Source organism: Psammomys obesus, unplaced genomic scaffold (genome assembly GCF_907164565.1).
Source record: "Psammomys obesus unplaced genomic scaffold, mPsaObe1.curated_primary_1811, whole genome shotgun sequence".
Taxonomy (NCBI): Eukaryota; Metazoa; Chordata; class Mammalia; order Rodentia; family Muridae; genus Psammomys; species Psammomys obesus.
The window spans coordinates 15,203,061-15,215,728 of record NW_026596120.1 but is presented as its reverse complement, the minus strand read 5'-3'; the positions used below and the strand labels follow the sequence as shown (position 1 = coordinate 15,215,728).

At 46.3% G+C, this 12,668-nt stretch overlaps 1 protein-coding gene across 1 annotated transcript in view; it reads left to right on the top strand.

Annotated features, from left to right (window-relative positions):
* The first annotated feature begins 443 nt into the window (after positions 1-443).
* Positions 444-12,668, top strand: part of Col6a5 (collagen type VI alpha 5 chain) — a 55,510-nt gene continuing 43,285 nt past the window's right edge. The window contains exons 1-4 of the mRNA XM_055629511.1: positions 444-510; positions 2,404-3,099; positions 7,096-7,728; positions 11,461-12,021. Coding sequence (XP_055485486.1) covers positions 444-510; positions 2,404-3,099; positions 7,096-7,728; positions 11,461-12,021 — 1,957 coding nt within the window. The remainder of the gene's footprint in view (positions 511-2,403; positions 3,100-7,095; positions 7,729-11,460; positions 12,022-12,668) is intronic.

Here is a 12,668-nt window from a genome sequence, read left to right as displayed (position 1 = left end):
AGGGAAGATATGTAAATGCTTAATATGTATGTGGAAAGATATGACCAGTTTTCACACGGATAATGCAAATCAACACCACAATAAAATACCATGTGTTCTTAATAGAATGAAGGTCTCATGCAGCTGAACCTGGCTTTGAAGTAATTTTGTAGCTGAAAATGAACTTGAACACTGGATTCCCCTTCCTCCCCCCCCAACCTAAATTATGCGATTACAGGCGTGTGCCACCGTACTCAGCCACATTCTGTGCTCACTAGACGTCAACCCTTGTTTTCAGCAAACAGTCCACATGCTTGGTGGGTGCTGCATAAATTCACTTGCTTTTTGTTAAGTTCTTCTTGTCAGCACACCCTCTTATGAGTAATCTTTGGTATTCAATAGTGCTTATAATTCATATTGCGGTTCTTTTTCAGGATAAAAGTATGAAACCCCCCATGAAAGGAATGAATCTCCAGCTACTTGTGCTTGTCCTAATCCTCTGGACAGAAACACTGGCCTATCAGAGCCCAGGTACTAGTATGTTTTTTTGCTCATTATTATTTGGGGAAAAATATTTCTATGTTTTATCAAACTTTAATAGAAAGGAATACTTTCTTTGCTAACAGATCAAAGTCCTCAACACTTAATAGTAGCCAGAGAACATTCAACAGACCTCATCTTTGAAAGGTGGGAAAAGCTATGGGAAAAACAATCATGTAGCCCTGGCTAGAAAATATTTATTTATTGATTTGCATAACTCTCAGCATCTCATATCTCTGGCAATATGGTAAACCTACTTGCAGATGGAGCAGTGTGAGGCTTATCTTTAGAAATGTTGCAGAAATTCTGACGAACAGACAACCAAGCAAGCACTTGGAGGAAAGCCAGAAAAATGGGCTTAGACCCAAGCCAATGCTTTGTAAAGTCCAGCCACAACCCACAGTTCCTCCCAGCTTTTATAGGGTGGATAATGGTGTTGAAATCCCTGATGATGTGAGACTCTGAGGGTGATCTTTGAGTGCCCTTGTCACCAAGGGGAATCTCCACCATGGTTAAAGGTGATTACCAGAACAAACGCCGAACGTGGAAGTTAAACGTTCCTTCTTCTGCCAGCTGGATCTGTAGAGGGAGCGGATAGCCGTGGCAAGCATTTCTTCCTGCAGTTTCCTGCAGTTTTGCCTTTGTAAGAGGAAGGGCTCCACCAAGCTCACAGAACTCGGCACACTAAACTATTTCAGAAGTAAAACTTTAATTCCCTCCATCCGTTTACTAGTCTATAGTTTCCAGGTGTCTTTGTTAGGGTTTTAATTCCCGTGGTAAAACCCCACTGGCCACAATTACCTTGGAGATAAAGGGTTTATTTAAACTTACAGTTCCACAGCACAGTACGTCACTGAGGGAAATCAGGGAAGGAACACAGAGCAGGAACCTGGACACAGGAGCTGAAGCAGAGGACATGGTCTAGAGCTGCTGAGGGCTTTCCCATGGCCTGCCCAGTCTACTTTTTAAAAAGCCTCCAGGACCCCCGAAGGTGACACTGCCAGTAGTTGAGCTGGGCCCTCCCACATCAATCATCAGTCAAGAGAATATACCAAGTGTTTTATTTTTTGTGACTAAACCTTTGCCCCCTTTCCTTTTACATTATGAAATACGGATGCTGAGAAGCTCCAGTCTGAACATCCCTAATGTAATGGTTCAAGATCCCAAACCTTTTGAGCCCAGGACACCAAAAGAGGCAGTTTCACTGTAGCCTCTGTCTTTCCCGGAGCTCCTTTACCAAAGAAGTCATACCATAATTTTCTTTTTCCTTCATCCAGTTCTTGGGGATGGTCTATGGCCAATGGCGGACCCACAGGGGAGTTAAAAAACTGGCCCCTTTGCCTCTACGTGGGGTGGCTGAGGCGATTTATGGTTCAGCCACTTTCAGACGAGACCTGGTGATCACTGGTAACTTCCCTTTGGCTCAGGCCCACCCATGTCTGGTTCTCCTGTTTTGTGGTCCTTGGAAGATTCCTCGCACCTGCCGTTCTCCTCCACTCTGCTCCCAAGTGCTCCAACCCAGGGCAGCTGCTTATTCTATGCTGTTTCCAGAAATAGTTATTAGTCCTTGAACCTCATTGGGACCTTCTGGAGTACTACCGTGTCATTAATTTTCATAGTACAGCATCGTAGTTTTGGGCTCCAGAAATAAAAAGAAGTCAGTTACCTGTAAATAGACTTGAGAAAGAAAAATATGTTGGCTAACTTTAATAAAGTCCCCTTGACATGTCAGGCAAAAGAATGCCTGGAATGCCAGGAAAAAATGCTCTTTGGAATTATGGTAAAGCTTTAACACAAGGACACAGTCTCAAGTGAATGCTGAGGTGCAAACTGTGATGCTGGAAATAAAACTGTGTGTTTGCTGGCTGTTTCCTTGCTGTGCAGGACCAGGCCCTGAGTATGCAGATGTGGTGTTTCTGGTGGACAGCTCTGACTCCCTGGGGAGTAAGTCCTTCCCATTTGTGAGAACTTTTCTCAGCAAGATGATCAACAGCCTCCCCATAGAGGCCAACAAGTACCGGGTGGCGTTGGCCCAGTACAGTGATTCTCTCCACACTGAGTTCCAGCTTGGCACCTTCAAGAGCAGGAACCCCATGCTGAACCACCTGAAGAAGAACTTTGGGTTCATCGGTGGGTCCCTGAAGATAGGGAACGCCCTGCAGGAGGCTCACAGGGCCTATTTCTCTGCTCCCACAAACGGAAGAGACAAGAAACAGTTCCCCCCAATCCTGGTGGTGCTGGCTTCAGCTGAGTCTGAGGACGATGTGGAAGAGGCTTCGAAGGCCCTGCAGGAGGATGGGGTGAAAATCATCTCTGTGGGGGTGCAGAAGGCTTCTGAGGAAAACCTGAAGGCCATGGCCACATCCCAGTTCCATTTCAACCTCAGGACTGTCAGAGACCTCAGTGTGTTTGCCCCAAACATGACCGAGATCATCAAGGACGTAACTAAGTACAGGGAAGGAACAATTGTGGCTCCTATCACACCGGTGGCCCCAATCACACCTGTTGCCCCAATCACACCTGTGGCTCCAATCACAGCTGTAGCCCCCACCACATCTGCAGCCAATGCTGATAAGACAGGTAGGAAACCCAGAGAAGCTCAGTCCCCAGGGCACTGTTTCTGTCCACCCTCACCCACGGCAGCCCTCACTTGTGTTGTCTCAGTACACTAGCCGTGTTGAGCTGTTGGGGATTTCCACAGGCCAGCCTTTGCCTTGCCTCTGCCGTTTCTCTGCCTCCAGCCTTACTGCCTTCCTCTGCCTCCTTGCTGCCGAAGAGCCGCAGCGTTTAAATCGCAACACTGCATTCTTTTGGGAAGCCTTCATTTTGGGTCCCAGCATTCCTTGGGTTCATCTTATGACAGCCACGTTACCCAGAATTTTCCGTCCCTGTTCGTCCCTGTCCTGTACCGTGAATAGGGAGTGCCCTAAGAGCAGAACTGGCAGGCTTGTGTTTACCTCTGTATTCTCTGAGCCTAGACAGTGAGCTGGTGTTCTCTTTCTCACTATGAATCAATGAAAGCCTGACTGTCACGGGCTCCGGAAACCCATCGACGGTTCCTTTTCCTTCGTGTCCTTGATGATGTGAGGGTGATGGGCTGTATTTTAATTAAGTGCTGGTCATTAGCGTATTGCAACTCCCAATGGGAGTGAGGACTGTGGAATGAGAGGCTTGTCAGGACATGTTCATGCTTGTGTCTTAAGTAGCTTAGGGGTGGCTTGTCTGGTCAGCAGTGTGGCGGGCTGCTTGGGTGTGTGTTGGCATAGCCCTTCCCGCACCATTTCTTTTGAGTCTGTCACTAATGAGTACCCGGGCCTCCTCCACACGGCAGGCACTTGTTCCAGCCCCGCTAGGGTGATAGCTTCCACATTTATGACTAAATAATTCACGTTTTCCTATATCTAACATTAGGATATATTTTTGCGATGCATTTAGTAGCGCTTTTAGGGAGACTCTGAAATGCTGCCATTAACTAACAATGTCCCTCCCAGCAGAGGTTATCTTTAAGCTGAAGAGATACTGATAATATTTATTGAAGGGCTGCAGATAAAAATGAGAGCAGTTGGGAGCAGCTCACATTGAATTGGCTCAGCGTCGCCAACATAAGACCTCAGCTGTTACCTCTCCATGTGAAATTTTCCCATTTACTTTTTTCCGAGGACCCCCCCACGTACGCCCCGTGGGGCTGCTCTTTTCTCTAAGACCCCTTCATCCGTGCTGACATCTATTGCATTCAGAGCTACTCTGAATCAGCACTTAGCCCAGCTATGGAAGCGTGTCCTCAGTGTGAGGGGTCATGACCCCGGCCACTGCAGCATGTCCTTAGGCAAGTTCTGATTTCCACCCAGAGGCCATCTTAGTTACCTTCCAGCTCCCACCCAGCTGGTGCCTAGAATGCCTTCCCTTCGGCTCCCGGGAGGTCCTGGCATTTCATATAGAAACACACCGGACCGTCTCGCCATTTACTTTGATTCTTGATTCCCTTGGCACAAAGGAGGAATGCTAATGCCTCACGAGCTCACGCCTTCTTACTGAAGGATGGTGCACTTGTGTCTTAGGTCAGTCTTCTGTGATGACCTCAAAGCAGAATACTCTTGAGTCCAGTTGTCGCTGGGGAGCTGGACCTAGAAAGCATCAGTAGGAAACAAAAAATACGGAACAGGAGGCTGCACACACAGTCCTGGTGATGAGACACAGTCCTAGGCAGGGGTTCAGTAAGAATGTTGCTCTGGGTTGAAGCCTGGCTGTGCCTCCAGAGTACAGCAGGAGAACCCTCGGCTTCGTGGATTTCTCTTCCTGCTCCCTGACTCTTCAGGTATCTCTTCATCTCGTCTCTCTGGAAAGGTGGAGCTCTGACACTGTCTTAAGGGGCCCATGTACTGATCACACTTTCCTTACTCCCTCTTGTAGTATAAGACAAGGTCCTGCGTGGAAGGGTACCTGCCTTCTGGAAGTTAAAGCAAGGCTATGTCGTCAGTGTTTTAAAATTATGGCTGGGTGTTTAGGGCTGTGGGTAGTTTTCTTCTCCTCCTCATCCTCTTTGTCTTCCTTTTCCTCCTCGTCCTCGTCCTCCTCTTTATCCTCCTCCTTCTTCAACTTTTCATTGACTCTCTGTGAGCCTCACCTCATGCACCCTAATCTTATGCATTTTCCCATCCCTTCTTATCTGCCCTTTGCCCTTGAAACCTCCTGCCGCAAAGAAAACAAGACCAAAACCAACCCAGCAAATTAAACAAAACAAAGCATAGAAAACATTTCATCGTGGAAGCTGCAGCTTTGATTCCGACCCTTTCACAAGCTCCAGCAGTTAATAGGTGAAGTAGATGTTGGGTGGGTCCACCCACAGACATGGATCTGTGTTTGTGTGGTATCTGAGTCGGTCAGCCTGCCAGCTCTCTCACATTGGGTAGTTTTCTTAACCCATGGGCTTCCGTTCCCTTCCTCGTAAAGTGAGGGAAAGAGTGTTTATCTGCTAACAAGGGCAAAGCGACTTGTGTGACTATTGTTGACTGCTGGTAACAGCTGTTGACAAATAAATGCTGGCTTGAGGAGGTCACGCTGGGAGTTTGGCTTAGTCGGTGCTGCTGTGGGATTCCAAGTGAAGTTTATGAGAATTGGGTTTAATTAATTCTCTACAAATATTCTAGTTCTCATACCAGGTGCCCAGCATTAGAGGGACAGAGATAAGTAAGAGGTTTTCTGTCTTCTGGGGTCAGAGAAGCGAATGTGCAGCTCTTGACAAGATTAAGCTTGTCTGACGTCTCGGCTTTGCACAGATGTGGTTCGCCCGCCCGTGTTTGGAGTATGTTTGCTGTGAATGTGGTGTACTCTACCGTAGACTCCAGATTCTTGCAAACAACTGCTCATGTGATATCTCCTCTTGGATGCTCAATGCTGTGTGAAAAGTAGCGTATCTGAGTTTAAACTCCTGGATCCTACCTCTAACTCATTCTTCCCTCTGTCTCTGAATGCCACCATCCATTCAGTTGTGCAAACCCTAAGCCCAGGAGTCCTCCCATATGTCTTCTTTTGTATCCAATCATTGGGTTTTCTGCTGTCTCTCTAGTCATGTATGAGAACTGATATTGCTGCTCTGCCTTACTGCTATTGTCATGTCTCATTCCTGACCAGAGCAGTTTCATATTGCGACCTTGAATTCACAATTCTCTTCAGCACCTGGAGTGCTGCTTAAGAAATGTAAAACAGGTCATGTGACTCCCAGGTGGTCTGGGCCTGCTCTCCTCTTACCTCATCACTATTGTTCCCCCTCATCCACTGGCTCTAGCCACTCCTTGCTTGTCTCCATCTTTCGCTCTCCTCTCTCCTAGAAATTCTCTTTCTTCCAAACCTCCTACATTCACATGCCATCCAAATGTGATCCTTTCAGAGGGGCCTGCCTGGACTTCACAGCTCACATGGATTTCTCTCCCCCAACCACGCCACCAGGAGAACCAGTCAAGCCATCTGCTTTGCTTTCTTTGGTAGCAATTGTCACCGCTTGAAAGAACAGAATCTGGTCACGGAATGTGAGCTTGTTGAGGTCAGAAATATGCCTGCCAATGCATCCCTTTGCATCATCGTGTAAGGGAAATGGCGATGAAGGTTGTGGCAGCAGCCACAATGGCCACCTTGATGGTGAAAGGCGGGTGTGGCCACTGTGGTGGAGGTGGTCCTCCTGATGGTGGTGGGAATACTGGTATCAGAGGTGAGTTTCATGCGCTGGTCTTGTGACGACTGCACAAGTGACTGTGGTCACACTGGCAGTGTGAAGTGTCTATTGTACAATGGCGACGTCTATGGTAGCGGTGGGCGGTCACAGAGATGACTGTGGCAGTGCTGGCTGGAAGCATGTGGCAGGAACATTGCTAACGATGGAGGAAAGAGTACACACGGGGCCTCTGAATTTGATGACCTTGCCGGGCTGATTCAGAATTTTGATGTTTTGCTTGCTGAGAGAAAGCAGTTCTGACTGGGTTCGTGGTAACTCCATTTGCATGAGTGACTGCAGTCCTTGAAGTCCCTCTCACTCCAGCCCGAGTGGTCTCTCCTAACCTCACGACTTTTCTGTCTCCACAGTTCCCCTTCCCATATCCTGTCAGAAAGACTCCCTTGCTGACATTATATTCTTGGTGGATGAGTCAGTTGGGACCACACAAAATCTGAGGAACCTGAAGAACTTCCTGGAGAATGTCACCAGCTCTGTGGATGTGAAGGACAATTGCATGCGACTTGGACTGATGAGCTACAGTGACAGGGCTCAGACTATTTCTTCTCTGATGTCAAGCACCAACCAGTCAGAATTCCATCAGCAAATCCAGAAGCTCTCCCTCCGGACTGGGGGGTCTAACCTCGGGGCGGCCATTGAGCAGATGAAAAAAGAAGGTTTCTCAGAGTCCAGCGGCAGCAGAAAGGCACAGGGGGTCCCTCAGATTGCTGTGCTGGTCACCCACAGACCATCCGATGACGCGGTGCGGGATGTCGCGATGGACCTTCGCTTGGAGGGGGTAACCATGTTTGCGATGGGCATCCAAGGGGCCAACAGCACACAGTTAGAAGACATAGTGTCTTATCCTGCCGGGCAGAGCATTTCCACACACAGCTCCTACGAACACTTGGAATTATACAGCGAGAACTTCCTGAAGAAGATCCACAATGAAATCTGGGCCCAAGTCTCTACTCACGCAGAACACGTGGAGCTAGATAAAACCGGTATGTCTAGAAGACTCTTGTTATTACGTGGCTAATGGCAATGGTTGCCTGGGGTTGGGGCAGGAGTGGACATTGAGCACAATTTAGTCAGGGGAATTTTAAGGATTGTAAGAATGTTAAAAAACAAAACAAAACAAAACAAAACAAAAAAACTCTGAAGTTGGGTGATAGTTACATAGCTACAAACATGCCAAAATCCATTGAACAATATGCCTACAATGGATTGACTTTGTGATGTGCAAGTTAGGCCTCAGTAGGTCGTAATAAAGCCGTGCACATTACACATAAAACATTTTTATAGTGTAGATGGACATGGAGAAAAAAAAATAATGTGTAGCTCCACCTTCAGATAGCACTGGGCTTGGCTTGCTTAATGCTGTCTCTCTGTCTCTCTTTCTGTTAATTTGTTAACTAGGGCATTAATAAATCAGAGGGACATTTACTTTATCCAAACTCAAGATGCTATAACAGTGAGAATTGTCGGTGTCCAGAGGGGCTGGCCATTTATGTCTTCTCACCAGAACATTTTCTCTTCCCAGACATGATGAGATAAAAACTAAACTATATAAAAAAGGCTGTCAGGGACGTGGCATCACATAAGAGAGTTGTTTTTGTGAGTGACAGGTCTAGCGGCACCCAGTTGAAAACAAACATTTCAGTTTTAAAAGCCAAATTTACACGTCGGTAGCTCTATTTATCTCTGTTTAATGGAACTGTACGGCCTTACGCCAAGAAACAATTCACTTCTGTCTACTCAAACGGTGGGCATGTTTCATAACTGCCATCCAAGGGTTACAGTCCAAAAGTTGGCCAGCCAATGAGCTGTAAGTGAGATGACTTTTGATTCTATTTAATTTAAAATGGATTTTTGTTGCATGTATAGGAGGTGTTTGTGAGCCATGGCATATGTGTCGAGGTTAGAGGACAGCATGGGACTCAGTTCTTGCCTTCCGCCATGGGTTCTGTAAATTGAATTCAGGGTGTCAGGCATGTATGGCCATCGCTTTCTTTTTACCCTCTAAACAATTTTGCTCACCCTAATTTTAAGGTATTTTTAAGTTAATGGGTGTTTGTTTGTTTGTTTGTTTGTTTGTGCGAATGAACATATTTGTGTGCACCTGCATGTAGAAACGAGAGATCAGTGTCAGCATCTTCTTCAAATGTTTTTCATCTTATTTGTTGAGGTTGGGTTTCTCCCTGTACCTGGAGCTCCCAGATTTGGTTAGGCTGGCTGGCCACCAACGCCTAGAGATCTCCCAGACTCTACTTCCCCGGCGCTGGACTACAGAAAAGTGCTCCCTTCCTTAGTGTGGGTGCCGAGAACCAAAGGCAGGTCCTCCCACTTATGTGCTGTGCCTTACTGGCTGGCCTCTAGGTTTGTGAGTTAAGAGCAACAGCGACCAATGACGAGTGAAGCCTGGTGTGTGAGAGGGCAGAGGTGCAGGGAATCGTTGTGATTGGCTGTGATCCTCACCGGCAGCTGCTTCCTTCCTTCCGGTGAACCTGTAGGTCTTTCTTAGACTACGTATTGGTTCATTCTGCTCACACTCAAGGTTTACAAGCCCAGATCAACATGTGCTTTGCAGATGACTGTGATCTCAGCCTCAAAGATTTGTGTATTGATTTCACAGTTTTAATTCTCTGGATTGGACTTATTTCCAGTATTATTTATTTTTTTTAAGAAACGGTCGCTCAAAGCCTACAGTAGTGTCAGGAATCATCAGTTGCCCCAAAAGCTGCTAACAAAATGGATTCTAAAATGGCTAAGTTGCCTCGTGTTTAAAAGATTGGCTCATTTGCTTAACAAGATATTGGCATATGAAACTTAACAGTTTGAACATGTGCTACCCATTTCCTGTGAACGACAAAAGAGAAGTTATTAGCTGTTACAAAAATTAAAATTGGCTGGGCATGATGACAAAACTTGTAATCCCAGCACTTGGAATATGGAACAGGAAGATCAGGCGTTCAGGGTGATCCTCAGTGACACAGATAGTCCCAAGCTAGTCTGAGCTACACAAGACAAAAAAAAAAAAAAAAAAAAAACATGCGCCCCCATCCCATATATCCAGTGTGAAAAAGGAAGAGGCTTTGAAAGGGCTTTTGTTTAAAATAACTGTTGAGTTTCTGTGATGTGCCAGGCCTACGAGGCAGAAGCAAGGCTTAGCAAATCTCTGTGTTCTTGGAGGTGGTAGTCTGTGGTAGGAAATGGGTTATGCTCATGAAGAAATCAATTTTGGAAAATGCCATAATGGAAATAGAGTGACAAATCCCGGTGCAGTGATACGTGTCTTTAATCCCAGAACTTGGGAGGGAGAGGCAGAGGCAGCTAGATCTCCTAGTTCAAGGCCAGCTGGGTCTACAGAGTGAGTTTTAGGACAGCCAGGGCTACACAAAGAAATTTTTTCTTGAAAGAGAGAGAGGGAGAATGGATATAGAATGACTAACATGTCAGCTGTTGGCTAGAGGGGAAGTAAAGGCCGTTTTTTTAAACTGACTTTTGGCTTGGTGTATCTATAACGAGAAACATTTCAGGAGAGGAGGACTAGTGCTAAGACTCTAGGGAACATTTAAAGAATAGAAAGTCTGGGCCTTGAGAGATCATCACAATCACTGGCTCTTCTTCTGGAGGACCCAGGTTTGATTCCCAGCACTCACATGGGAGCTTTAGGCACCTGTTGATTCACCTCTAATTCCAGTTCCAGAGAATCTGATGCCCTCTTCTGGTCTCTACAGGCACCACACACATATGGTGCACACGCACACAGACAGACAATACACTTATACTTAAAAAAAAAAACTAAACCAAACCAACCAACCAACCAAACAAACAAACAAACAAACTAAACAAATAGAAGTTCAGTGTGATTAAAACACAGTGAGTGGTATGAAGAATTGCTCGATCTAGGATCAGAGAGTAAGCCAGGAGTCAAGGCTGATTTTTAATTTAAAATTCTAATTCATGGATGTGGGAACATAGCCTGACCTGATTTTGGCTTTAAACACGTTAAATTGCTCTGGGAAGAACAGCTCATTGGGGGTGGGGAAGAGGGCAGGGGTCACAGTGGGACATGGGGTGCATACCTGTAATCCTTTACCTGGGAGGCAGAGTTAGGAGGATCAGCCCAAGCTCAGGACCAGCCCAGACCACATAGAGACTCTGTCTTAGAGCAAAGCAAAACGAAAGCACCCAGAACAGATGGCACTGATCCCACGCTGTTTCCAAGGAAGCGATTAAGACACAGACTCTAAAGAGGCAATTGTCAAAGCCCATAAAATGATTTTATTTACAGCCTGGAGGCCTGGGAAATCCAGTCCTGGCTGTGTGATCTTAGATAAACCACTATGCCTTGCTGTGTTTTCCCAAGATAGTGATACATTTCAAAGGTTAAAATGGCAGAGGCCCTGTGTTGTTCTCTCTCTCTTTCTTTTTTTCTCTCCTTCCTTCCTTCCTTCCTTCCTTCCTTCCTTCTTCCTTCCTTCCTTCCTTCCTTTTTTGAGGTAGGGTTTCTCTGCATAGCTCTGGCTAGAACTTATTCTGTAGGCCAGGCTGTCCTTGATCCCAGAGATCTGCTGCCTCCCAAGTGCTGGGATTAAAGGTGTGTGCTCCGAGGCCTCATTCTTTAGCACCTGTACAGCTTCTCTCACAAAGCCTGAGACAACGTTCCCTCAAGATGCTCTGTGACTGACAGAGAACACACTTCCTAGGTTCCATGTGTGTTTCCTTTTTAGGCTGTGTGGATACAAAGGAGGCTGATATCTACTTCCTCATTGATGGCTCAGGCAGCATAAACAAGAAACAATTTGAGCAAATCCGGATATTTATGTCATCTGTGATAGACATGTTCCCCATCGGTCCTGACAAAGTCCGAGTTGGAGTCGTGCAATATTCAAATATGAATCAAGTGGAATTTCCCATTTCTCTCTACATGGATGGCAGTGACTTGAAGAAGGCTGTTTTTAACATCAAGCAGCTCAAAGGTGGTACATTCACTGGCAAAGCCCTGGATTTCATCCTGCCAATAATAAAGACGGGAAAGTCAGAGAGGACAGATGGCGTCCCCTGTTACCTCATTGTCCTGACTGACGGGAAGTCAGAAGACCTCGTTCTCGAACCTGCCAACAGACTGAGGGCTGAACACGTCTCCATCCATGCAGTGGGGATTGGTGAGGCGAATAAGACACAGCTGCAGCAGATTGCTGGGGAAGCAGAAAGGGTTAACTTCGGGCAGAATTTTGATTCTCTGAAGAGCATAAAAAATGAAATTGTTCGCAGCATCTGCTCCGACAAAGGTAAGGAAATCAAGATGAGTCACAGAAAGGGATGCATAAAACTCATGTGTGAATAGGGTTGCAGCTCTGTGCTGGGACACTTGTCTAGAATGAATGAGCCCTAGGTTTGAGCCTCAGTCTTGCAAAGCAAAAAGGAAAAACCAACCAATCAACTAACCAACCAACAAAGTTGGGTGTTGCAGAAGTTGGCTGAGGTTTTCACTGGAGAGGAGAGGATAAGGATACAAAATATGTCTGAGGTTTTTTTTGTTTGTTTGTTTTGTTTTGTTTTTCTGAGCCACTGGGAAGAAAAGCAAACAAGCAAAGGAGGGATACCGAGGTCAGAACTCCACATCATGGGATTCGTCTTCTCATTCCCTTGTTGCCAACAGTAATACAGTTGTCATGTACAGTTGGGGTCTATAAGCAGGATGATGAGAAAGAACGGTTCCCAGTGTTTCCTGGGCTTGACTCCAGGAGAAGGAGAAGGGCTCCAGGAAGCTCCTTTAGGGAGCACCTGAGATCCTTCGTTAGAGGAGAAGGTTCTAGAGTGATGTGAGGGGCTGGTGCATCTTTTGTTCAGGTAGCATAGAATAGGAAAAGAGTCCCGAATGGTGAGTGGGACACAGGATTCCAAGGAGCCTAAGCCTGGGGTGTGGGGGGACCAG